Consider the following 27,771-nt stretch of genomic DNA (forward strand, 5'->3'; position numbering starts at 1 on the left):
ATCACGAGGGACGCCCCTAATTTACCACGCCCCCTCTTAGACACCCCTAAACCCCCGGCCCGTGTTCTCAACTGGGAAATCCCAAATCCTTTGGAATTCCCACATGGGAACCCCCACACCCCCCCCCCCCCAGGACCCCCAAAACACTTGTGACCCTGGAATTGAACTGGTGACACTGGGGCGGTGGCACTGCCGTGTCGCTGGTGCCACCTGTGCGGTGTCCCCGTGTCCCCCCAGGGTCACAGCCCTGGGGGTGGCCGAGGACGGTCGCCCGCTGCTGGCCCTGGCCGCGGTGTCCCGCCAGGCGGCCCGAGGGCGGGGGGGGTGTCCGGTGGTGACGTCACCTCGCCCTGTCCCTTCCGGAGCGTCGCCGACTGTGACTTTGGGCCTGTTCGTCCCTCGGAGTGTCCCCAGACTGTCGCCAGAATGTCCCCGGCGGCCATGGAGCCCCGCCAAGTGCGCAATCCCGGCACGGGGTGGGCGGGAGGAGACAGGGGAGACACGGGAGGCGGCTGGAGGGGACAGGGAATCGCAAAGGGGACAGGAAGGCATGAGAGGAAGGGGAGCAATGACAGAGAGATGGAGGGGACCGAGGGTGGCAGGTGGTGGAGAACAGCGAGGGGGATGGCACGAGGTTGTAGATGGGATGAGAAGGGTGGCAGGGGAGACAGTGGGGGGTGGCAGGGGGGGTGACAGAGGGGACAAAGGGGTGACAAAGGGACAGAGGGGACAGCTGAACTGTCCAGGGAGAGGACAAAGGGGACGAGAGGAGGGCACAGGGGCCACCCCAGGCAACCACAAGTGCCACAAGGTCCGCACCACCTCCCCTGTCTCCTCCCCAGATACTGGAGGCGCTGGTGGCCATGGTGGCCACCCTGGGCGAGCTCGTGGCCACCGTGACTGCACCACGCAGACGCCTGTGGCCGGTCCTGTACCCAGAGTCCCTGCACGCAGACCTGAGAAAATTCATCTGGACCCTCCGGGACACTCTGGACCACGGTGATGTCACCTCCCTGTGCCAGCGTGGTGTCACTCCCCTGGGCCAGGCCGTGGCCACCCTCAAGGCCACCCCGAGGACCACCTGGGCCAATGTGAGAGCCGCGGCTAGAGCCTGGGGGGAGGCGGTGGCTGCGCTTGATAAGAGCTGGCACCGGCTGACTGGAGAGGTCTTGGAGCTTCAGGTCAACTGGGAGATCTTGGCCATCAACGAGGACACTGATGAGGCCACTGATAAGGACACCAATGAGGACACTGACGAGGACACTGATGGAGACACTGATGAGGACACCATCGACAAAGCCACTGCCGAGACCACCGCCACCAGCCTGGCTGGGGACCTGCAAGACGAGACCACCGGTTGGGGCACAGCTGGGAACAGCCTGGTGGCTGCGGCCCTGCAGATGACGATGTTTCTGTCCTTGATGATAGACGTGTCTCAGGTCCGGTTGCTGAAGGCCTTCGAGGCCACAGAAAAGGCCACCAGGCACGCGGAGGCAGTCACCAAGAGGAGACAGCAGGCAGAGGAGGCCCGAAGGCTGCTGTCCCGTTTGGTGGTCACGTGTCAGAGAGCCAGGATGCTCCCCTTTGAGCTGCTGGGCCGGCTCTCCTACATCTCGGCTGCCCTGGAAGAGACACAGGAGGCGTTTGCTGATGTCCCCGAGGCCGCGGTGGCTGAGTTTGAGCAGCTGTGGGAGGCCAGTGCCCGCCTGACCACACGTCACCTGCTGGTGACACTTGGGGAAATTGACTTCCTCCTCTTGAGTCCCTATGGTGGCTCTGGTGGCCCCAGTGGCCCCCGTGGCCGTATGGTGGCCGAGCGGTGCCAAAAAGCTATTGAGGACATCCCGAGGCTACTGGAGGACAGTGATGTCACCACTGTGACATCATCAAGGTGCTAACATAATCAGGGATGTGTGCCCCAGCAGCAGAGTGGTGCATAGAGAACATTGTTTTAAAACACCCCAGCGCTGGATATTGTCCCTTTTTTATCCCTGATTAAACTCGTGACAATTTCAAAGACTGAACTTTGTTTTTCACACCCGGGTGTGATTTGGGGGGCCGGGGGGTCCCGGGCAGACCCCGACCACCCTCAAGCACTGACCCCGCCCCGGGGGTCACCAGGACCCCCCAAAATCCACACCTGCACCCCTGCAGTCGAGCTGGAGCCTGGAGAGGCTCCTGGAACAGAGGCTGGACAGAGCGAAATGACCAAACAGGGATTTATTGAAAGGGTTCAAAGGATTCACCTGGGGCAGCACGAGAGCCCGGCCAGGGCTGCACCCAGGGCAGCGCTGATCTCCTCGATCTCACCCTCCTCCTCCTCGCAGCCCCTCGAGCAGGAGCTGTCCGGCCCTGCTGACTCTGCGGGAATATCAGCTCTGCTCCCAGCGATCCCAATCCCGGAGAGCGCCGAGCCCGCTGACCCCGCCGGGGGAGCCGGGCCGTGTCCGAGGAGCTGAGAGTGGGAGAATCCCCGGCCCGGCCGTGGGAGGGCGGGGAGCTCTGCCCCGGCTGCTGCTCCGGGCCGGGGCCGGCCTGCACACGCTGCCTGTGCCCTGTGCCCTGTGCCTGTACCCTGTGCCCTGTGCCCTGTCCTCTGTCCCCTGTCCCTGTCTTCCCCCTTGCTCTGATCCCAGCCATGACAGCGGCGGGCGCGGGGGCCGGACCGGCGGGGGTGGTGGAGCCTCACCTGGACCCGCCTTTTCCTCGAGTGTCGCCAGGCAGGTGAGTGGCCACCAAGAGGAGACAGCAGCTGGAGGTGGCCCTGGGGCTGCTGGGGCACTTTGTGGCCATGTGTGAGGAAGCCACTTTGCTCCCCTGGGTGTGACGGAGATTCACATTTGTGGCTGCTGTTAGGAGCACGAAAAGACGAAGCAGGCCAGCAGGACGTCAAGCAGGAAATCTTCTACTTTATTTTTCTGACTCCCTATTATATACAAATTTACAGACAGGCCAAGATTGGCTACACAGGTAGCCACCTCTTCGACCTCGTTGGTGAACATCACCATCAATCATCATTCTCCTCCTAGAGAGGAAGAATGTAAACAATTCTAATAATATACATAGTTTACTTGAAGCTGTGTGAGAACAAAATGCAAACAGTGAAAAGCAGGCAAACTTGAGGCAACACCTGGGAGCTGCAGCACTGGCTTGGGCCCATCGAGTTGGCCCTTTGGGGGGACAAAGGAGGCATTCACTGATGTCCCTGAGGCCTTGGTGGTCGAGGCCGAGCAGCTGTGTGCGGTGTCAGCACCTGTCTGGCCATGTGTCACCTGCTGGGGACACTTGGGGACATCCACCACCTCCTCTGGAGTCTCTATGGCGGGTCCGGTGGCCCTGGTGGCCCCAGTGGCTGCGCAGTGGCCGAGCAGTGCCACAAAGCCATTGAGGACATTCCAAACCTGCTGCGGGGAGGACGGTGATGCCACCATTGTGACATCATCGGGGCAGCCACATGACTGGGGAGACTTGTGGATACTCGAGTGCCACCAGCTCCTCATGTCACCGAGAGTTCCTTGAGTGCCACCATGGGCATGGGCAGTGAAGGAATTGAAGCGTTGGGAAAGGAGCGGGGCCATCAATGGGAGCATGGGAAGAGGAGACAAAGGGGCACTTTTGGGACATCAGGGGGGTTTGGAGACCCCAGGGGTCCCAAATGATCCCAAATCCTGTATCCTGAGCAATCTTAAATTCCAGATCCATAACACAGCTGGATCCCAAGGAAGGATCCCAAATGCTCTCCAATTCCAGATCCTGGATCTCAAAAAGCCCCACATCCCAAGTCGTGCTGGACACCCCAAATCCAATCCTCAAAGATCTCCAATCCTGGGTGTCCTGGGTTGTAGTTTAGGATGCATTCTATCACCATCTTCAGTTAATGGCCCATCAATGCCTTGTGCATGACTCATAGATAACTCCCTCAGGGAGTTCTCTCTCTTTAATGGGCCATCAAGGCCCTCCTGTATGACTTATCATCCCAGTGTGAGATGCTCCGCCCAAGGGGAGGAGCCAAGCATTCTCACCTGGATATAAGCTGGGATTTGGGACAGTAGAAGGGGCCTTCACCCACTGGATTCCCAGAGGACCAGAGCTACCAGACCTTTCTACAGGACCTCTGCTTCAGGAAGACCACCTCTTCTGGACTGCTTCCATCACCCTGATCAGATTGTATTCTGACTCTGTCAGTGTTTTTTTGTGGGTTTTTTTTTGTTGTTGTTTGTTTGTTATACTATTGCATTTATTTTATTTTAATTTATTTTATTTTATTATTTTATTTTATTTTTCCTTTTCTTCTCATTAAATTGTATTTCTGACTTGGAGCCTCTCACTCCGTTTGTTTTCAAACCACAACAGTTGTGGAGGATCCCAGGGGGAATTCTGGGCCCAGGGACCCCCCTGCATTTCCATCCCTGAGCACTGGGACCCTCTTGCACACCATTACCCTGCACCAGTCCTCTACACACCCTTTCCCATCCATCCCACCTTCCTCAATCCCCAGACCACCTTTTCCTCGACCCTGAGATCTCCTGGACCCACATTCATTTTTCCCAGATCCATTTTCCTCTGCATCAAGGACCCCCAAGCCTCCTATTCCCAGGTGTCCTCACCTTGTGACCCCTTTTCCTTGGCACTGGGGACCCCTCGACCCCCTTTATTAGGACTGGGGATCCCCTAGAACCTCCATTCTACCTCTCCCAATCCCTGCATGCCCCCCCATTCTATAACCTTGGAACCCCCTGAGGCCCCATTCCTGGACACTGGGACCCCCCTGCACACTCTTTCCTGTCCATCCCACCTCTCCCACTCCTGCAAACCCTTTCCTTGGCCCTGGGATCCCCAAACCCCTTCCCAGCTCTCCCAGTTTCCCCTTTCATTGATCCATAACCCCTCAACCCCCCCAATCTCCGTGTCCCCCCAGTTCTCCACTCCCTGCGTTACCTCAGTGTGGCGGTGTCAGAGCCCAGCCCGGAGATCCCCCAGTTTACAGAAATGGGGTTTGTGGATGGGATCCCCTTTGTGCGCTACGACAGCGAGCGGGGCCGGGCGGAGCCGCTGACACAGCGGATGAAGGACGGAGCCGAGCCGGGATATTGGGATAGCCAGACCCAGATAATGGAGGGAAACCAGCACGTGCATGCTGTGGATCTGGAGACACTGTGGGGCCGGTACAACCAGAGCAGGGGTGAGTGAGGGGATCCATGATGCTAGGATGTGATCTGTGGGGCTGGAATGGGAACTGTAGGGCTGGGACGGAGATCCATGGGGCTGGAATGGAGATCTGTGGGGCTGGGATGGATCTATAGGTCACAGATGTGGTTTCACAGGGCTCCAAGGGGCTGAGCTGGACATACATTACAATAGTATGGGATATCTTGTGATCAGTCGCCTTGGGATGGGATCTGTGGGGCAAGTTTGGGATCCATGGGGTTGGGGTGTGGATCCATGGGCTCCAAGGGGCTGGGATGAGGCTCTGTGGATATCCATCAGACTCTAGAGCTCCATAGGGCTGGAATGGGGCTCTGTGGGGCTGGGACACAATTCCATGGGTCTCTGTGGGTACAATCTCCCCAGGTCTCCACACAGTGCAGCGGCTTTATGGCTGTGACCTCCTGTCTGATGGGAGCATCTGTGGATCCTACCGGGATGGTGAGGGGGTGCATACCGATCCTAATGGCCGAGGGAAGCCCTGGAGGGAATCACCGAGGCAGCCAGGTATGCATTTCTCAAAGAGCCTGATGCCAAAACCCCACAACAAACCTTCATGAATATTAAGCAAGCTCCACAAGAACCCTATATGCAGTTTGTGGACAGACTGAAACAAACTCTGGAAAGACAAATTGGTAATGATCAAGCCAGGGAAGTTGTACTACTAAAACTTTCTGTTGAAAATGCCAATGAGGATTGCAAATGTCTTTTAAAAACTTTGCCTCCAGAACCAGAGCCCACACTGCTACAAATGATTGAGGCTTGCAATCCCCTAGGGACATTGCGGCACACAACAGCAGTTACTTACCAAGCCGTGGGGCAAGGTATAGCTGATGCCTTTGCCGCTTTAAAAATATTGCCTGGAAAGCAGTCGGTTTGTTTCGGCTGCGGGGAGCCCGGGCACATTAAAAAAGACTGCCGAAAGGTGCAAAAAGCAAAAACACTGAATGTGTGCCCTCACTGCCAGAAGGGTCTCCTCACTTTGCTAATTCCTGTCGCTCTAAATTTCACAAAAATGGGCAGCCTTTGCAGGGAAACTCATCTTGCAGTGCGGGATGGCGACGCGTGAAGACACAAGTTCCACAGCCTCCCCAGACACAGCTGCCAGAACCACCCTTCAGTTTCCAGCCAGCCCAGCCCCCACCGCTCGGACCATCGCAGAACTACGGGCAGCCACTCCAGGAAGCGCCGGGTCGGACATATCAGTAAGACAGTAACGTCAACCAACAGCTCGGTATTTTGTCTCCCCACGGGAATTGGTGGTCCTTTGCCGCAGGGCTACCATGCTTTGCTCTTAGGTAGATCTTCTACCTCAGTAACAGGTCTATTTGTTTTGCCAGGAGTCATTGACTCTGATGCAGTTGGGGAAATAAAAATTATGGCTTGGACCCCACACCCCCCCTGCGTGATCCCCGCAGGCAGCAAAATTGCTCAGCTTGTACTTTTCCCGACAACCCCTTTGTCCGCACTCCCCGATAGCTACACAGAGGTGGGGCGGGTTTGGTTCCACAGGGGTGCCACAATGGATTTTCTGGACACAGTGTATCACTTCTCAGCATCCCACATGCCAATTCAATGTGTCTCTGAAAGGCAAGGAGTTAATTTTAACCGGACTTATTGATAGGCGCAGACATTAGTCTTATCTCTCGAAGTCAATGGCCTAATGATTGGCCACTAATGCCGGTCCCCCAAGTCCTTTCAGGGGTGGGTGGGAACAGTCAAAGTTATCAGAGCCAACACTTGGTGCAAATTACAGGACCTGAGAAAAGAGTAGCTACCGTCAGACCCTTTTTGGTTTCAGCTCCCCTAATCTTGTGGGGGAGAGATGTTTTATCACAGTGGGGCATTTTCATGCAGTCAAATTTTGCATAAGGGTCATTAGTGTGCGCGATACCCCCGAACTAACCTGGAAAACCTCCAATCCCGTTTGGGTGGATCAATGGCCCATGTCATTAGAAAAACTGCGTATTCCAGAAACTTGTACAAGAACAGCTAGAAAAGGGACATATAATCCCATCAAATAGTCCCTGGAATTCACCCGTGTTCATAATTAAAAAGCGGTCTGGGGATGGAGGCTGTTGCATGACTTGAGGAAAATAAATGAGGCAATTGAGGGAATGGGGCCCCTACAACCGGGGCTCCCTTTTCCTTCTATGATCCCTAGAATTTGGCATCTAATAGTGATTGATCTAAAGGATTGCTTTTTTGATATACCGCTGCATCCAGATGATGCACCCAAATTTAGCTTTTCTGTGCCAAGCATTAATATGCAGGCACCGCTTGATCAATATCATTGGTTAGTACTCCCTCAAGGATTGCGACACAGCCCGACCATATGCCAATGGTATATGGCAAAAATTCTGAGTCCAGTACGGGAAAAAATGCCTGATGTTCTGTTGTGTCATTATATGTGTTATGAGGGAGGCTAAGAATTAATTCATGCTTGTAATAATATTTTATATAAAATTCTGAAAGTTAAATATAGTAGATATATGAAGCACCCCTTTTGTAAAATTCAGACTGAAAAACCTAAAAGTCAGGGAGAGACTTCATTTGCATTTGAAGGTACAGAGCAAAGTTCAGATCCAAGAAGAGAGACTTCATTTGCACTTGAAGGCACAGGGCGAAATAACAAGGAACGAGACAAGAAACAATCATCGAGACAAGAAACAATCATCGCTGTTTAACCAAACACCGCCACCTGGACATCATCGCCGGACTGGAGGGAAAGACAAAAGGACTTCAATAAATAACTATGCAATGCAAAAGATAACACTATATCGAACAGGCTGAAAAGATTTACATCCTGGGTCTAGCCTGAGGGCACAAAAACTGTATAAAAATCTAAGCTCCAGCAGCAATTTCTTGTGAACAAGGGGAGGACTGTCTGCTGGTCCGACCTCGTTCACCAGGTGCCAACTCCCGAGCTTGGTGTTTTCAATTTTTTTGATTTAGTTTGGTGGTGGACTTTTTATTTATTTATAACCGAATTGACTTTAATAAATTTCTTTATATAAAACAATTCGGCTATTTTGCCTATAACATATGGATGATATCCTCATCTCTGCAGAAACTGTGGTTCTTGTGGAGGAAGCAATGCAAGCGGTCTGCCAGGCTGTTATATCAGCAGGCCTGACCATTGCTTCTGAGAAGGTTCAAAAGACATCCCCCTGGAAATATTTGGGCTGGCGAATAAGCATGCATTCTATTTCGGCACAACCCTTGCAAATTTCAACTGAAATCAAAACTTTACATGATGCACAGAAACTGCTGGGAACGATCAATTGGGTACGTCCCCTGCTTGGGATTTCAAATGCAGATTTAGAGCCATTGTTTGCCCTCCTGGAGGGAGAGCCCAACCTTTTATCACCTAAGCATTTAAACAAAGAAGCACAGATCGCGCTTCAGAAAGTGGCTGATGCTATCTCTCAGAGACAATCAGCCCGTTGGGCTCCTGAATTACCATTGTGGTTAATCGTTCTGAACCCCAGCAAACAACCCCATGCTTTAATATTTCAGTGGGACTCGGAAAAAGCATACCCTTTACTAATCATTGAATGGTTCTTTTTGCCTAATAATATGCCCAAGACTATTTCCATGCAGGATGAACTTATGGCTATGTTAATTATCAAGGCTCGTCAAAGGCTGACCTCCTTGGCTGGGAAAGATTTTGATTGTATCTTTCTGCCTCTCACTATGTTTTATTTGAATTGGTTGCTACAGATGTCTGAAAAATTACAAATTGCTTTAGCAGATTACCCAGGACAGATATCTATCCATCCACCTAAACACAAATTGTTAAGTCCTTGTTTTAACTTACTCCCTAAGCCAAAGAGAAGTGAGACTCCTTTGCGAGCTATGACAATATTCACAGATGGTTATGGGAAAACCCATAAATCAGTGATTGTATGAAAAGACTCTGAAATTGGAACCTGGCAATCTGATATTGCTGTTGTTGAAGGGTCTCCACAAATAGTGGAATTAGCCGCTGTGGTCAGAGTGTTTCAGAAGTTCAGTATACCTTTTAATCTGATTACTGACTCCGCATATGTTCCAGGTATTGTTCAAAGAGCAGAAAATTCTGTTTCGAAAAATGTTAAAAATGACACTCTTTTCCTGGTTGAAACTGCTGGTTACTCTGTTAGACAAGAGAACAGCTCCTTACTTTGTTATGTAAACTAGGTCACATTCCAACCTCCCAGGTTATCTCACTGAAGGTCTCAAACGCCTTCTGGTACAACAAAAGGGGGGAGCTGGAGACACCCCCGCTGAAAGGTTATGCAAAGCTCTATACGTTTTTAATTTCTTAAACTGTTCAATGACAAACTTGAATCCTCCCATGACTAGGCATTTTGCATCATCCACATCGCTTTCCTGCAAGGAAAAACCACCAGTACTAATCCATGACCCAGAATCTGGTAAAATCCTGGGCCCTTACCCCTTGATCACTTGGGGGAGAAGTTTTGCTTGCATCTCCTCAGAAAAAGGACCTCGCTGGATTCCTGCAAAGAACGTGAAGCCTTTCCGAGAACCTCTACCGGCAGCCGACACCACCGAGTCCACAGGAGAGGAGAAAGAGGAGGAACCCCACCCGGACTGCAGCTGATGTTCTTTTGTCCTGTCTAGGAAACTGTGAACTTTGAGTTTTGTGTCAGTATAAAGGGTATGAAAACTAGAGATATTACAGAGTCCTTTTGGTGTAATTCAGGCAAACAGCCATTGAAATTTTAATTATACCAGGGCACAAGAAAAGGAAAGTCCTCACCTCCCTACTCTCAGGAGGCAAATACTGAGGAAATCCAAACATAGCCGTATTTGCAAACTGGAATGCAGACAAAGCAATTAAGTGAGTGCCTTATATTTGACTGATATTTTAAAAAGGAAATATGCTAAAAGGAATCTTTTTCTCTCTACAATAGAGATCAAAAATAAAAGCAAAAAAAAACATGGGATTGAATCAGATGCTATGCTTATTTATGAATCTTTCTGATCACTCAGAATATATCCATAAAAGCATTCAGATGCTGAAGGATAGTGTGTTTAAACTAAAGGTAGAATCTGGATCTTGGCTAGATAACTTGTTTAGTGGCTAGGGTTTGACACCTTGGCTAAAAGATTTTCTTAGAATAGGAATGCATGTTATGATTTTAATAGTAATTATGTTAGTTATGATACCTTGTTTGCTTCAATGTGTGCAGAGACTGATCAATAAGGCTGTTAAAGGAGTATTTTTGGTTAATACAGAAGGGGAGATGTGGGAATACACAAGTCTGAGAGTAAGACAGACTTAATTAGCATAACTAGTCTGGTGACTAGGATGCTGTGGCAAGGACAAACAGAACTTTAAGCTTATGAGAAGATGGGATTAAAACCTGTTTAAGGGAAATGATTCAATCAACCCCCTACGATAAAGATGTTGTATAATGCATGAGTTGCTTTTATGATCTTCTAACCTAATTATTGTAGTAGAAATTATTAACCTCACTGAAATGGTATATAAGACTTGGAAAACCTCAGTAAAATCGAATTCTGATCATGAATCAGTCTTCCCGTCTCTCCATCAGTCACCAACAGATTAAGGATTATGAATATATAATCTAATACAAATATTATTGATTTATTACGCTGCCATTTCTGTAGGCTATATAGTGCACACATAAATGGATAGATTGTATTCCCAAATGTCCCTGAGGGTCCCCAGGGATGTCAGCCCAGGAATTCCCATCAAGGTTTGGGACAATTTCAATCAAAATTCTTGGAAAATTACCAATTTTGTCTCAAACGCCATGCAAGGAGAGCAGGGAGAGGATCCGTGATACCAGTGATTTCCCTGATAGTGTCACCACCCCCAGCAGCCCTGGTGATAGTATAGGGTTAAAATGATTTCTGGACAGCAAGGCCTTGGGAACAGAATGTTAGCCTTACTGTCGCCAGGACATTTTCATGTTATTGTGATTGTACCACCTTCTCCTGGTGGAGGTATGCAAGACTCTAAGTCCTTTGCAAGCTGCTCCCCAAATATAGTGGGTGAATTCTTGTACCCCTGGGGAAGCACACACCATGTGAGCTGGTTCTTCCGTCCTGTTTTGGGGTTCTCCCACTCAAATGCAGAGATTTTCTGGCTGGCTTCATGGAGAGGGAGGCAAAAGAAAGCATCCTTCAAATCTAAAACGGTAAACCAGGTTAGTTCGGGAGTTAAACAATTTAACAAGGTATAAGGATTAGCAACTACTGGAAAGTTATCTTGTTAACAGCCCTTAAGTCCTGTACTAGCCTGTATGAGCCGTGGGGCTTCTTCACTGGCATGAGAGGAGTGTTAAAATCAGACTGACACTCCCTCAGTAGGCCTATCTTCAGAAAGTTCTCAATAATTGGACTAATCCCTTCTCTATCTTCTTTCTTTTGGGGGTTATTGTTTAACTCTTACTGGCTGTTCTCCTTCTTTAAGTTTGATTTGTACTGGTAGTGCATTCTTTGCCCTGCCTGGTATGTCAGAAGCCCACACTCCAGGAAACACTTGATACTTTTTTTTTTTTTTTTTTTTTTTACCTCCACCTGCTCTAGCAGTTTTGTGCCCAAAAGTGCAGATGGAGCTTTAGGCATATATAAAAATTGAAGAATTTTCCATTATTTCCCGATTTATACTCCAGTGGTTCGCAAAAGTAACCTCTTTCAGATTGGCCAGTTGCTTCTTTTACCATAACATAGTCATTGGTTACAGGTATTAGGACCTTATTTAGCACTGAAAATGTTGCCCTGCTGTCTATTAAGAATTAAACTTTTCAGGCCTCATCCAGTAAACCTTCTAGATTCTGGCTGTCTGGACCCTGGATCTTCTGGAGTTTCCTCCTGATGTCTCTTGTAGACTGTCCTAAAAATAAATTTATTAATTGCTGTGTCCCTTCATTAGATCCAGGATCCAGGGTGGTGTGTCGGCGCATCGCATCTTGCAGGTCATCTAGAAATCCACAAGGTGTTTGGGAGGGGCCTTGTTTGACAGCATATAGTGCTGACCAAATTATGGTTTTGAAGATTGCTCTTTTTAGCCCTTCTACTATCAATTTTTGGTATGTTTTTAATTGTCCCAACCCCTCATCATTATTAGGATCCCAGCCTGGGTCTTGAAGGGGAAACACATCTTTAACATCTTCCTGTGTTGTTCTACAATCATCCTCAGCCAGGTCTTTAGCCACTTTCAAAACTAATTGCTTTTCAGTTTCTGTTAAGGCATCAAGCAGCAATTGGAGGTCTGCCCAATCAGGTAAATGCTGCTTAATTATAAACTTCATTTTCTTAGCAACCCCTATTGGATCACTTCGATAACCCTTAGCACTCTTTTCCCAGATCTCTAAATCAATTGAGGAAAAGGGAACTTTAATCAGTTTTGTTTCTCCATCAGAGGTCATTGCTTATCTGCTTGTATGTATGCTTGTATGACCCGTGTGGTTTGTTTTCGGGCCCTGGATGCTATAGGCCCTTGTGGAGGAAGTTTGGGGGCTGACAGGGGAGGTTCAGGTTCATCCCACTCACTGTCACTGCTAGGCAGTGGTGGGTATGGTTCAGGAGTGGGTGGAGAAATCCCTGCCTTAGTTGCTGTCCTTCCAAGGGAAGATGAAGTCTGCATTTCCCCCCACCCTCCCCCTTTCCTGTCTTTTTGGAGGTGGTTTAAGTATGTCTTCTGTCTCCTGTTCTAAAGCCTCTACTTGATATACCTTGTCAGGATGTGTGCACCTCTGATTTATAGAGCAGGTGCTGCAGCAACGTTTGGGCTTCCCTTTAGTAGCTTTATTGTCCTTTTCAAGGGCCAGTACTAAAGGATCAGATAGAGGCTTCATTCCACAATCCCTTTGCTACTCAGGGTGATCTCGAAGGCTGAAAAACATATCTGCATATGTCACTTCTGACCACCTTTGTTCCCGCCGGAGGAAAAGCATTAACTGTAATAGTGTCTCATAGTCCAGTGTACCATTTGCTGGCCACTTCATTCCCTCATCAAGCTTATAGAGTGGCCACCACTGTGTACATAACTTAACCAGTTCCCTCCTGGTTTCTGTACCATCACAACCCACCAGCTCTTTCCAGTGTGTTAAAATGCACCCCAAAGGGCTTCCTCTGGCAATCTCTTTGCTTTCATTTGCTCCCATATTCAGGATCCTATTTTTCCCAATGCCTTTTGACACACAAAAAGGAAAAAAAAAGAAAAAAAGAACAGAGAAAAAAATTCCTCTTAAAAAAACCCACTACACAATCAGCCAGGCACTTGACCCCAAATTGCTGGTTATTAATCACTTATTAAACCGGGTCTTCTGTTATACCTTGCCTTGGGTATATTACTACTAAAATAATTAAAATTAACAAATGTGAACTTTGCAGAGTATCAACCGAGTTCTCGCAGGAATCCAACAATTCTACTAAAATCCCGGCCACCTCGGCTGGCACTGGGCTTTCTGTTCTCTGCACACAATCAAAAGCTGCTAGACCGAGTTTCCCTTTTCTGCAGGGACCTGGCTTCAAACACCAACAGTTTTAGGCTCACAAAAGAAACAGCCGGGGTCCCTTGCGCCCCTAAACACATTCAACCAAAAAAAAATTCACAAGGTCTCGCCAAAATTCCCACAGATTTCAGCCGGGACGTAGCACAGACCCTTCCGCAGGAAAGCGGGGGGGGACCTTGATCTTACACTGCTTTTCTGCTCCTCTGTGGTTGAGGACTAAGCCACCAGCACTTTAAGATACTACCACACACTGGCAACTGCAAACCTCACAAACAGATAAGAATATTTCTTTTTAACTAAAACATCCACTCGCCAAAACCTCTCCGCGTCTTACAAAGAGCTAAGGGACATGGCTTGAGGTTGCGCAAGCCGAGATTCCTCTGCGGTTACCGGGGAAACAAATCACCCCAATCACCGCGGCTGTGTCGGGCATTCTCTTTGGAAAGGAAAACCCCTTACCCTTGCTTGTGGGGTGTTTTTTTTTTTTTGTTTGTTTGGTTTTTTTTTTTTTTTTTTTTTTTTTTTTCCTTTTTTTTTTTCCTTTTCTTTTAAACACTTTGTTCACCCACAGATGGTTTTCTACTAAACAACACACTGATTCAAATAACAGATACACTTCAATCACGACATAAACTTGCAAAACTTCCAAAAACACTCACAAAGGTTAGTAACACGCAGCAAAGTCACACAAACCAAAACGCGTACTACACAAGCTTATACAAACCACAACACATACGGTACACAAATGATTCTTTTCCTCACCAAAACGCACACAATCACCAAACCACAGGACCACCACACACACACCTTCGGCGCGGGACCACGACCCAAGACAGCACCTTCCGTGCCCCAAAACTCGGGCCGACCTTTCAGATTATGGATCACCAAGGCGCACCTTTAAACTACAAGCCGAGATCGGAGCCACCACTGCTCCCCAAACCAACAAAACCTGCGGCCCTGGGGCCGCTGCTGCCCTCCCCTCTACGGGAGGGAGCTTTAAATTACCAAAATCGGAGCCACCACTGCTCCCCAAACCAACAAAACCTGCAGCCCTGGGGCCGCTGCTGCCCTCCCCTCTACGGGAGGGAGCTACAAGTTACCAGCTCTACCTGGAACACAACCAACCATTTACAAGACTCTGCGGAGTTTCCAAAACCCAGTCAGGCTTCTGCTTTGCATAAGACGTCTCTTATGACTTATAAGCCGCCTCTATTCCAAGGTACCTGTTCCCAATATTTTAAACATACCTTTTGTCCGTAGTTCCAGCAGGCTCTGGTCTTTCCCCGGGGGTGTCAGCGGGGCCGTGGGACCCCTCTTCCCAGGAAATTCTGGGCGGGCGCCCTGAGGGGTCCCAGACCCCGATGGCCCCCTCGGCCAGAGAGAGCAGTGTCCTGCCGCGGTCGCCAAAATGATTTGTTAAAAAAAATATGGATATTGATCTAATACCAATATCCAACTATGACGGACAAAGACTCTCTAACAGTTTGAAGTTAGAAAGTGTATGTTTATTACGACGCCGGGCAGCGTGCGGGATGGCTCCCAAATACACACCGCAATTTACAGATGATCACAGGGTCTTTTTATGTACAAAAGTGTTGAATACCCAAACCACAAATGCATATTCATGACTCTGGTCCATCCCATTCCCCGCTTCGTATGGTAATTAGCCAAAAAGCAATTAAGCATGCGTAGTTTGTTCTTTGAAATGGGTCGGTGGTCCTTTTTAGGGGGTGGGGTCTCAAAATGATGAAGTAAGATGTGTCTTCCTCGCTTTGCCTTTTTAACCTTTTAGTGTTGGTGACACCTGGATCCTGTTTTCTCAAGACTATCTGATTTATGATCACATTGTGTTCTTGGAGTCTATTGATTAAGTTGACAGGTCTCCTGATTTATCGGTTCCTTAAATCCGGCTTATGTTAAAAAAAGAAGTTTACCTCAGCAATGTCTAGTTAGTAAAAGGGGAGTCTACGCGCTCTTCAAAATGTAAAGGGAAGTCTACGTCAGCAAGTCCACGTCTACTTTAACTAAAGTCCTTAATTCTTTAAAATTAATATCTCAACATCACCGTCCCCCCCGCAGCAGGTTTGGAATGTCCTCAATGGCTTTGTGGCACTGCTCGGCCACTGCGCAGCCACTGGGGCCACCAGGGCCACCGGACCCGCCATAGAGACTCCAGAGGAGGTGGTGGATGTCCCCAAGTGTCCCCAGCAGGTGACACATGGCCAGACAGGTGCTGACACCGCACACAGCTGCTCGGCCTCGACCACCAAGGCCTCAGGGACATCAGTGGATGCCTCCTTTGTCCCCCCAAAGGGCCAACTCGATGGGCCCAAGCCAGTGCTGCAGCTCCCAGGTGTTGCCTCAAGTTTGCCTGCTTTTCACTGTTTGCATTTTGTTCTCACACAGCTTCAAGTAAACTATGTATATTATTAGAATTGTTTACATTCTTCCTCTCTAGGAGGAGAATGATGATTGATGGTGATGTTCACCAACGAGGTCGAAGAGGTGGCTACCTGTGTAGCCAATCTTGGCCTGTCTGTAAATTTGTATATAATAGGGAGTCAGAAAAATAAAGTAGAAGATTTCCTGCTTGACGTCCTGCTGGCCTGCTTCGTCTTTTCGTGCTCCTAACAGCAGCCACAAATGTGAATCTCCGTCACACCCAGGGGAGCAAAGTGGCTTCCTCACACATGGCCACAAAGTGCCCCAGCAGCCCCAGGGCCACCTCCAGCTGCTGTCTCCTCTTGGTGGCCACTCACCTGCCTGGCGACACTCGAGGAAAAGGCGGGTCCAGGTGAGGCTCCACCACCCCCGCCGGTCCGGCCCCCGCGCCCGCCGCTGTCATGGCTGGGATCAGAGCAAGGGGGAAGACAGGGACAGGGGACAGAGGACAGGGCACAGGGCACAGGGTACAGGCACAGGGCACAGGGCACAGGCAGCGTGTGCAGGCCGGCCCCGGCCCGGAGCAGCAGCCGGGGCAGAGCTCCCCGCCCTCCCACGGCCGGGCCGGGGATTCTCCCACTCTCAGCTCCTCGGACACGGCCCGGCTCCCCCGGCGGGGTCAGCGGGCTCGGCGCTCTCCGGGATTGGGATCGCTGGGAGCAGAGCTGATATTCCCGCAGAGTCAGCAGGGCCGGACAGCTCCTGCTCGAGGGGCTGCGAGGAGGAGGAGGGTGAGATCGAGGAGATCAGCGCTGCCCTGGGTGCAGCCCTGGCCGGGCTCTCGTGCTGCCCCAGGTGAATCCTTTGAACCCTTTCAATAAATCCCTGTTTGGTCATTTCGCTCTGTCCAGCCTCTGTTCCAGGAGCCTCTCCAGGCTCCAGCTCGACTGCAGGGGTGCAGGTGTGGATTTTGGGGGGTCCTGGTGACCCCCGGGGCGGGGTCAGTGCTTGAGGGTGGTCGGGGTCTGCCCGGGACCCCCCGGCCCCCCAAATCACACCCGGGTGTGAAAAACAAAGTTCAGTCTTTGAAATTGTCACGAGTTTAATCAGGGATAAAAAAGGGACAATATCCAGCGCTGGGGTGTTTTAAAACAATGTTCTCTATGCACCACTCTGCTGCTGGGGCACACATCCCTGATTATGTTAGCACCTTGATGATGTCACAGTGGTGACATCACTGTCCTCCAGTAGCCTCGGGATGTCCTCAATAGCTTTTTGGCACCGCTCGGCCACCATACGGCCACAGGGGCCACTGGGGCCACCAGAGCCACCATAGGGACTCAAGAGGAGGAAGTCAATTTCCCCAAGTGTCACCAGCAGGTGACGTGTGGTCAGGCGGGCACTGGCCTCCCACAGCTGCTCAAACTCAGCCACCGCGGCCTCGGGGACATCAGCAAACGCCTCCTGTGTCTCTTCCAGGGCAGCCGAGATGTAGGAGAGCTGGCCCAGCAGCTCAAAGGGGAGCATCCTGGCTCTCTGACACGTGACCACCAAACGGGACAGCAGCCTTCGGGCCTCCTCTGCCTGCTGTCTCCTCTTGGTGACTGCCTCCGCGTGCCTGGTGGCCTTTTCTGTGGCCTCGAAGGCCTTCAGCAACCGGACCTGAGACACGTCTATCATCAAGGACAGAAACATCGTCATCTGCAGGGCCGCAGCCACCAGGCTGTTCCCAGCTGTGCCCCAACCGGTGGTCTCGTCTTGCAGGTCCCCAGCCAGGCTGGTGGCGGTGGTCTCGGCAGTGGCTTTGTCGATGGTGTCCTCATCAGTGTCTCCATCAGTGTCCTCGTCAGTGTCCTCATCGGTGTCCTTATCAGTGGCCTCATCAGTGTCCTCGTTGATGGCCAAGATCTCCCAGTTGCCCTGAAGCTCCAAGACCTCTCCAGTCAGCCGGTGCCAGCTCTTATCAAGCGCAGCCACCGCCTCCCCCCAGGCTCTAGCCGCGGCTCTCACATTGGCCCAGGTGGTCCTCGGGGTGGCCTTGAGGGTGGCCACGGCCTGGCCCAGGGGAGTGACACCACGCTGGCACAGGGAGGTGACATCACCGTGGTCCAGAGTGTCCCGGAGGGTCCAGATGAATTTTCTAAGGTCTGCGTGCAGGGACTCTGGGTAAAGGACCGGCCACAGGCGTCTGCGTGGTGCAGTCACGGTGGCCACGAGCTCGCCCAGGGTGGCCACCATGGCCACCAGCGCCTCCAGTATCTGGGGAGGAGACAGGGGAGGTGGTGCGGACCTTGTGGCACTTGTGGTTGCCTGGGGTGGCCCCTGTGCCCTCCTCTCGTCCCCTTTGTCCTCTCCCTGGACAGTTCAGCTGTCCCCTCTGTCCCTTTGTCCCCTCTGTCACCCCCCCTGCCACCCCTCACTGTCTCCCCTGCCACCCTTCTCATCCCATCTACAACCTCGTGCCACCCCCCTCGCTGTTCTCCACCACCTGCCACCCTCGGTCCCCTCCATCTCTCTGTCATTGCTCCCCTTCCTCTCATGCCTTCCTGTCCCCTTTGCGATTCCCTGTCCCCTCCAGCCGCCTCCCGTGTCTCCCCTGTCTCCTCCCGCCCACCCCGTGCCGGGATTGCGCACTTGGCGGGGCTCCATGGCCGCCGGGGACATTCTGGCGACAGTCTGGGGACACTCCGAGGGACGAACAGGCCCAAAGTCACAGTCGGCGACGCTCCGGAAGGGACAGGGCGAGGTGACGTCACCACCGGACACCCCCCCCGCCCTCGGGCCGCCTGGCGGGACACCGCGGCCAGGGCCAGCAGCGGGCGACCGTCCTCGGCCACCCCCAGGGCTGTGACCCTGGGGGGACACGGGGACACCGCACAGGTGGCACCAGCGACACGGCAGTGCCACCGCCCCAGTGTCACCAGTTCAATTCCAGGGTCACAAGTGTTTTGGGGGTCCTGGGGGGGGGGGGGGTGTGGGGGTTCCCATGTGGGAATTCCAAAGGATTTGGGATTTCCCAGTTGAGAACACGGGCCGGGGGTTTAGGGGTGTCTAAGAGGGGGCGTGGTAAATTAGGGGCGTCCCTCGTGATAACGGGGGGTCTCGGCTGATAAGAAGAGGGAGAGGAACAGGAGCGAGCCCCGAGGGACCCCCCGGTGCCGGGGACCCCCCTGTGCCCCCCAGTCCCGCTCGGGCCCCCCCAGTCCCGGCGCTGTTCCCGGGGGTGAAACGGGAGGGGCCGAACCCCCGGGATGGGTGGGGGGCCCCACCTCACTTGGCTTTGCTTCGTTCTTCCCAACTTTGCGGGAAAACGACTTCGGGAGTTTTCTGCCACAAATCTCCCCCCCGCCTCCGCTCAGCCCGAGGGCGTTGGGGGTTTTCCCTTTCGGGGGAAATCAAAGCCACGCGCTGATGCTCCTAATTCGGGCCAGGAGCACTGACGGCTTTCCTCGGAGCCGGTGGCGGCGAACACGCAGGGCTGGGCCAGGCGGGCCGGGAGCTGCGGAGAACTTTGTTTGTGTTTTCAGCTCAGTCCCGACTCGGGCCCGGGCCCGTCCCGGGGCTGTTCCTCATCTCCGGCTTTCCCCTCACACAGCCCGGGGGCGGGGCCTGAGAGCGCGGGGCGGGGCCGGGCCGTGTGCAGAGCCCGCCCCTCGCTGGCCGCCATTGGCCGATTCTGCCGTCAGTGCCGGTGGTGGCTGCGCGCTGATTGGGCGGAGCGGGGCCAAGCCCGGCCCCGGGGCCGCCCCCCGGGCGCCCGTGGCTGGTTGGAGGCGCCATTGTGGGAGCGCGTGTGCGACCCCGGGAGCGGCGGCAGCGGCCGGAGCCCGCTGAGGCGGCGGCGGAGCTCGGAGGCGGCCCCAGCGCAGGTGGGAGCCGCGCTCGCTTGTGCCGGGGCTCGGGGCCGGCTGCGGCCGGAGGGGGCGGCAGGGGGCTCTGGCGGCTTCCTTGTGCCGTGTGGGCGCCGTGTTGCCCGTGGCCTGAGGGCGCTGCGGGAGCGGCTGCCCGCGGTCTCCTTCCCGCCGCTGCCTCGGCAGGAGCCGGTGCCGGAGCAGCGCTGGCCCGTCCCGGTTCCCGTGGGTAGGACGGAGGTGGCCGCCCTGTCCCCGGGGCTGTGCGGGAAAATTCCCGTCGCCAGAGGTTTGTGTCCCCAGAGGAGACCGAGGAGTCCTGTAAAAGTGACTTTATGGATGAACAAAGGGAGAGGCCGTGCGGCATTTGCCGTGGGCTCTCTCCAGTTGTTGTAGGACGCGGGCTCCTTTTTATCCTGATTTTCCCTTCTGCATCTCCCTGTCCCTTTGCCCAGTGGCGAAGGGACTTGGAAAGTTCCGACTTCCCGATCCGCCTCCGGCATGTCCTCGTTAATATGCACCCCGCTTTTGTATAACATCCGATGTTCGTGGCTCTGTTCACTCTTTGTTCTCTTTCTCCATGGTCAGGAATTTCGCGGGACCTTGGCCGAGCAGCAGTCCGTGTCAGTGAGTAACATTTTCTGGAAGTGATGGTTTCTCCCGTTCCTTCCTCATCCCCAAGTCCCTGGCCCTATCTCCAAGCAGATTCACTCCCTGACTCTGTTTTTCCTTGCTGGGTCCCCTTTGGCTTTGGGCTCATTGTCAGTGAGCTCCTTCCCTGTCCTTCTGTAGCCGTGTGTGGCTCAGGAGGCCTGGCTGCCACCTGCATCCCCTTGCTCAGCTGCTGAATGAGCTGCCCTCAGCAAGGTGTCCTGCAGGGCCCAAAGATGAGAGTTGCTGCAGCACAACAGAGGAGAAAGAGCATTCGTTTAACCCCTGGTGTGCCAGGGAACCACGGAACCGTGTCCCATTCCCATCCTTCCCACGTTTGGACTGGAACAGGAGCTGCTTTCTTATTTCCTTTGTTACCTGTTTCACCACTTTTCAGTTGTCATCTATTTGCCAACAGCATCTTGAGTCATTTAATTTTCCACCCTGTCCTCCTTCTTCTGCTAATCGATAATCTGATCCCATCCCATGGTGAAATAAATGTTGCATTCTTGGTTTGAGTGGATTGCTGGGCCAGACTCAGGAGCTGGATCTGTCTGGTTGGTTTTTATTTCGAGGACATCTTGTAATCTAATTCTGCCATTGAAATGATCAGTGGGTTCTGTGGCTCCTGATCTGAATTGGTTCGGGTTCCCAGGGGCTGGTCCCTGGTGTTATAGGATTTGTTCTGGTGGCCCTTCATCTTTTCCCCATTTCTGGGGGCTCCCTCCAGCCAGGGCTGCATCAATTGATCCCTTTTCTCTAATGAAATCATCACTTATTTGGATTCCCAACTGATTCATCTGAAGTTGTTGTGAAAACCGAGGTTCACTTTCTTGAAGGAATTTGTAAGTTTAATAAAAACAAATAAAAAACCGATTAGAAATAGAAAAGCAAGAAGTTTTCCAGCTGGCATGCCTCAATAGATAAAAGCACACCTACTCCTTCAGGTTCCTTGCTTTTAAGGATTAACCTTTTACATATGCATTTTCAAACATTCTTTTTATTTCAGATGTTCCCTTAGATTTTTACCCTCACACCCCCTTCTCATAAACTTGTCCTATTATACCATATTAACAATTTAACATTCTTGTTGGTGTCTGGTGGTCTTCTTCATATTTTATTCTTCTGATACCAGGAGATCAAGGAATTCCTTTTTTGCACCTTTTGGTTCACCTTTAACTGGATCTATCAGTTTAGGAATGCAGAAAGGATTCCCTCCCCTTATCTTCTGGTGAGGGTTTGATTCAGTTTGGGTAACTGGTTTGACTGGTTTTACAACTCAAAAAGAAAACATGCATTCATCTCATTTCTAAGACTGTTATAAAGAAAATACAGTGAAACTGTCTGCATTAAACATATAGCATTCATTTTAATACTTGCAAAAATCCAAGTTTATAAAATGCAGTTATAACATGGTGGTAGCACAAACACCCCAGTGGTCTAATGCTCCCTGTGTGACACAGACAGTGACAGCACATGTTGGAGTGGGGAGAGGGATGATTCCCTCCCACTTATTTTAGTGAAGTTTTCACAACATTCTCCATTTGCTGTTTCCCTTTGCAGCTGAAGCAATTTGTGTTGCAGAGTCAGAAATCCTCACTGTGGGCTCTGCCTTTGGCTGTGCCAATTCCATCTGTGCAAGCAGGCAGAGCTTGAGCTGAGGGCCAGAGGGAATCAGCCCAATTCCTCCCCCAGGCAAGAAGAGCCTGGTGATTGTCCACACTTTTCCCCAGCAGTGTTCATTTGCATTTCTAAAGCTCCTCTCCTGGCTGCCTGGAGGGAAGTTTCTGCCTTTTTTTTTTTTTTTTTTTTTTTTGACTATATTCTATTAACTGTTTATGTGTTAAGAGGTCACCCTTAAAGCTCTTCTTGTTTTGCAGAATGCAACATTGAAAAACTTGCACCAAAATTTTGCCATCACTTAAAGCCAAACAAAATATACACAGAAACATTTTTGACTGGATTTTCCCAAACTTTAAACAGTCTGAACCCACAGAAATCCATTGGTTTAATGTTCATTGCTTCCAGGTTCTTAGTGTTTGGTTTCCTATTGGAGCCAGATTTCTTTGCCTCTGATGGTAATTATATTCGGCCAGGGGACAGCTGGGGACAACCTGGTGGCCACGGCCCAGCAGCCACCAGTGTCCCCGGCCTTGGCAGTACTGCACACGAGGCCTGGGTGGTGACAGTCACCTCTTCCAAGGCCACTGAAGAGGCCATGGTGGCCACCAGCCAGGCGGGGGTAGCCACCAGGAGGGGACAATGGGTGGAGGTGGCCCTGGGGCTGCTGGGCCGCTTGGTGGTTGAGTGTGACAGAGGCAGGGTGCTCCCCTTGGAGCTGCTGTGCCAGCTCAGGGACATCGAGTTGTCCCTGGAGGGGACAAAAGAGGCATCCATGGCCCATCATGCAGCTGTGGGAAGGTTGTGTGATATGGGAGGGACTTCACAAATGCAGATTCCCAAGGGGCCGTTCTTTGTGGGAATTAAAAAGCCACAAGAGAACTGTGGGGAAGTTACCTTAACATAGCATATCAAAAGGGACTTCTCTCTCTAAAAGAACTGATGGAAGACTATTTTATAGCTGCTAAACTGACCAAGGGTTCCACGTTTTGTCTCTAGATGTTGTCCATGAGAAGGGAAGGGAAACTTGTGGTTGGAGGGGAAGTGTCTTGAAGGTTTAATTCTGATTCTTCTTGGCTCTTCTTGAAATGAGTCCCACTGTGTGACTCAGTTCTCTCAGGGGTACCATGCCTCCAAAGAACTTGCTTTTCAAGGCCGGGAATGGTGTTAGGGGCTGTAGCTTGAGGCACAGGGTGGTCTCCTGCCATCCTGTGATGACTTCTGCCATTGTGAGCACACAGCGCTTGCCTTGGTGTGTCTGGGGCAGTGTAATGGAGTCAATCTGCCAGGCCTCTCCATATTTATATATGGACCACTGCCCACCACACCACAGGGGCTCCACCTGCTTGGCCTGCTTGATCACAGCACATGTCTCACAGTCCTGGGTAACCTGAGAAATACTGTCCAAGGTCAGATCCACCCCTCGGTCTCGTGCCCACTTACAGGTGACATCTCTGCCCTGATGACCTGAGCCATCATGGGCCCATTGAGCTAGGAACAGCTCTTCCTTGTGTTGCCAATCTATGTCTATCTTTGCCCCCTCTTTCTCTGCAGACTGATCTCCCTGCTCATTGTTTTGGTGGTCCTCATTAGCTCTACTCTTGGGGACATGGGCATTTACTTGGTAGACTTTTACAGGTAGTTTCTCTAACCTGGTGGCAATGTCTTTCCACTCTTCAGCAGCCCAAATTGGTTTTCCTCTACTTTGCCAGTTAGCCTTTTTCCACTTCTTCAAGCATCCCCACAGAGCATTGGCTACCATCCATGAATCAGTGTAGAGGAAGAGCTTTGGCCACTTCTCTCTTTCAGCCATGTCCAGCGCTAATTGAACAGCTTTGAGTTCAGCAAGTTGACTCGATCCACCTTCTGCTTCAGTGGCTTGTGTGACCTGTCGTGTGGGGCTCCACACGGCTGCTTTCCACTTGTGGTTCATCCCCACGATGCGACAGGAGCCGTCAGTGAAAAGAGCGTAGTGTGTTTCCTCTGCTGGCAGTTGGTTGTGCGGTGGAGCTTCTTCAGCATGTGTCACTTACTCTAGTTCCTCTTCATCAGTAAGACTAACGTCTTCACCTTCTGGCCAGTTTGTAATTATCCCCAATATCCCAGGGTGATTCAGTTTTCGAATAGGAGCGCTCTGTGTGATGAGAGCAGTCCACTTACTCCATGTGGCAGTGGCGGCATGGTGGGTAGAGGGAAGCTCTGCTTTGAACATCCACCCCAGCACTGAAGGGGTTTTGGCTGAGTGTGGATGTTTGGAGGATTTTTGTGCTGAATTTTGGTGTTTTGGACGTTCTGACAGATACAAGGTGCCAATGACTTCTTGAGATGAACTTGGGCAAGGCGGAACCCCCAGCCTAAGTTGCTCTTTGTTTTCTCCCCAAACCAGGATTTTTCATTCCAAGGAGTGTCCAGATGGAGGAGTCCCCAGAGATCCTGCCGGACAGGGGCTGCAAACCCAGCCCAAGGAGCTGTGAGGAGGAAAGCCCCCCTGCTGTGCCAGGAGGGCGGCCGGAGATCCAGCCGGAGCTCAGAGCTGGAGGAGAAGCCTCATGGAGGGGAAAAGCCTCACAAGTGCCTGGAATGTGGGAAGGGTTTCAGCCATAACTACTGCTTGATCCTGCACCAGAGGATTCACACTGGAGAACGGCCCTATGATTGTGGGGAATGTGGGAAGAGCTTCAACCACAGCTCCAGTCTGATCCAACACAAGAGGATCTACACTGGGGAACGGCCCTACGAGTGTGGGGAATGTGGGATGAGCTTCAGCCGGAGTTCCCACCTGATCCAGCACCAGAGGATCCACACTGGGCAAAAACCCTACGAGTGTGGGGAGTGTGGGAAGAGCTTCAGAGACAGCTCCGGTCTTGTCCGGCATCACGTAATCCACACTAGGGAAGGGGCCTACACCTGCTTGGAATGTGGGAAGAGCTTTGGATGGAGCTTCGACCTCAGGAGTCACCAGCGTGTCCCACACTGGGGAGAGGTGCTACGAGTGTCCTGAGTGTGGGAAGAGGTTTCAGACCAGCTCTGATCTCGTCCATCAGGGAATTCACAGAGAGGAGAGGCCCTTCCGCTGTCCCAACTGCGGGAAGGGCTTCAAGCAAAACTCCACCCTCACTGTCCACTGGTGCATCCACACCGGGGAGAGGCCCTACGAGTGTCCTGAGTGTGGGAAGAGCTTCTCCAGGAGCTCAGCCTTGACCCAGCACCAACGGAGGCACCACTAAGAGAAGCCCTGTGAGTGCCCCGAGGGCGGGAAGAGCTTTGTGGACTGCTCCAGCTCCATCCCCCATAGGAGGATCAGCATTGGATGATCCCCAGTGACCCCCGTTGGGCAGAGCCCTGGTGAGCCATGGTCCTGGGGATCCGTGTTGGGAAGACACCTGGCTGTGGGGGGATCCACATCTTCCTGTCTCCCTGTGGGCACCTGGATGAATGCAAGGGCAGGAACATCCATTGGGACACAGACCGACGTAGGGAGTTCTTGGGGAGAGCAGATTTGTTGACTTTCAACCCCAAAAAATCTTTAGTGTTCAATCCTATTTTCTGGTGGCGTCAAGGAATACTGGATGGTCTTAGAGATCTTTTCCAACCTCAGGGATTCCACGATTTTGATTTGCTGTTGCCCGAGGGCATCTTCTGCAGCCACATGGTGATGATCTGGGGCAAAGATCAAGATTTTGGAGCTAGTGGCTTGGAAACCCCTCCAAAAAAAGGTTCTTGCCTCCCACCCAATCACATGGATCCTCAACCGGCATGGACAGGGAAATCCTTTTCTTTTGGCCTTGATTTGCTTTTAATGTTTCTTCGTGCCTTTAAAATATTCAGCATTGGGGTAAAAATAAAAACATTTAACTAAGCCAACTAAGGTTGGTATGATGGGGGGACATTGACATGGTGGGGCAGAGACATGGAGAGTGACATGTGGATGGACACATAGACATGGAGGGGGACATGGCCATTTGTGGGGACATGGGCACAGATGGAGACGTGGGGGACAATGACAGGGATGGAAACAGGGTGGGGAGACAGCCAGGGGTGAGGACAGGGTAGGACATGGCCAGTGACATGTGGGGACAAGGCCATGGCCAGTGCTGTGGGGGGAACCTGCAGGGGCTGTGGGGGATGCTGGGTTTGAAGGAGTTGAGGGTTCCTGGGATGTACCTGGGGTTTGCTGAGGGCTTTGGGGACCCCAGGCCCAGCAGCTCCGGCTGCGCTGGGAGACCCTGGCGGAGGTTCTGGGGCAGCTGCTGAAGGACCCCCTGACCTGGACCCTCAGCGGGGCATTGGACTCCTGGAAAGGAATGAAGGTCCTTGTCCCCAGGAGGGAAATCCCAGCACTCTCAGGGTGTCTGGGGCAGCTGAGAGGCCCCAAGAGGGAGGGGAAGGCCAGACAGAGCTGTCCCCCCTAACAACTGCACTGCAAAAATCCTGAAACTCAGGGATTCCTCCCAGGAAAATGCTGTCAGAAGGTGCCTGAATTAAGGGAAAAGGGGGATGGGACTCCCAGACTGAGCAGGAGGGGCCAGAACCCTCAAAACCAAGCATGGAGGATGGCAGATTGGGGAACAGTGGGGGTGTAGTGGAAGAGTGGGGAAAAAGAGGGGTCTTGGATGCCAAAAGAGTGGAGGAGGGGTCTGGGACCCCTAATCTGCATTGGGAGAGGTCCCACTCCTCCTTTCTAATCCCTGGAATGGATCCAAGGCAGGTTGGGCTGGGGCAGCACTCGGCTCTTGGCCCAGCCTGGTGCCCCCCATGAGACCCCTCCTAAATTCTCCTCATAAGACCCAGTGGCTTAGAGGGGTCCCAGCACCTTTTGGGGTTCGCTGGGTGCTGTGTTGAGGTTCAGGTGCCACCCAACGAGTCCCCAGAGTGGGGTGACACAGGGGGAGCACACTGGGGTCCCCACTGTTGATCCATCCAGGGGCCTGTTCTGTTCTCCTCCCCCAATCACGGTCCCCCCACAGGGTCCCCCCAAGTCCCTCCCCACTGCCCCCCAATAAACGAGACGAGGGCAAACTGGGAAGCTTTTTTGGGAACACTGGAAGCAACGGGGTGGGGACAGAGGTGCTGGAGGGACATGTGACTTGCTGTTAGGTGCACAAAAGGATGAAGCAGGCACCAGCAGGTCAAGCAGGAAAGCTCTCTACTTTATTTTTCTTACTCCATTGTTGTGGGTTCACATTCGCCAAATTTCATTTATCAACTGGGAGATAGGACTTGGGAGAAAAAGGCAAACTTAAAAGTAAAAACAGATTTTATTAATATATACTAAAGAAAAAAAAGAGGGAAAACAAAATATGAGACATTCTAAGACTTTCAAACACCTTCTCCCTTCCCCCCTCCCCAACTGTTCTTTCTCACTCACCACAGAGAGAAAACCATGATTTTCAGTCAGTTGCCACGATTTAAACACCACGCTACATCACCTTGGGAGAGGAGCCTCTCTAGGGTTATGGAGGACACGCCACAAGAAAAAGGTCTGGTGGCTTTCACAGATCCGCAACCGCCCGGAATTTTTGCAGATTCTGTGCAGTCTCACCCATGGAACAGTTTTCCACACTGTT

The 27,771-nt window shown here is 51.9% G+C and overlaps 2 protein-coding genes across 2 annotated transcripts in view; both read left to right on the forward strand.

Annotated features, from left to right (window-relative positions):
• The window catches only part of LOC136373105 (uncharacterized), a 90,001-nt gene that overhangs the window by 49,682 nt on the left and 12,548 nt on the right, over positions 1–27,771 (forward strand). The window lies entirely within an intron of this gene.
• On the forward strand, positions 18,730–26,068 carry LOC136373094 (zinc finger protein 773-like). Its single transcript, XM_066338034.1, is given in 4 exon segments — positions 18,730–18,828; positions 19,610–19,951; positions 24,591–25,172; positions 25,174–26,068. Coding segments are annotated over 4 exon segments (1,368 nt in total). The 3' UTR covers positions 25,519–26,068.

Source organism: Sylvia atricapilla, chromosome 31 (genome assembly GCF_009819655.1).
Source record: "Sylvia atricapilla isolate bSylAtr1 chromosome 31, bSylAtr1.pri, whole genome shotgun sequence".
Classification (NCBI taxonomy): domain Eukaryota; kingdom Metazoa; phylum Chordata; class Aves; order Passeriformes; family Sylviidae; genus Sylvia; species Sylvia atricapilla.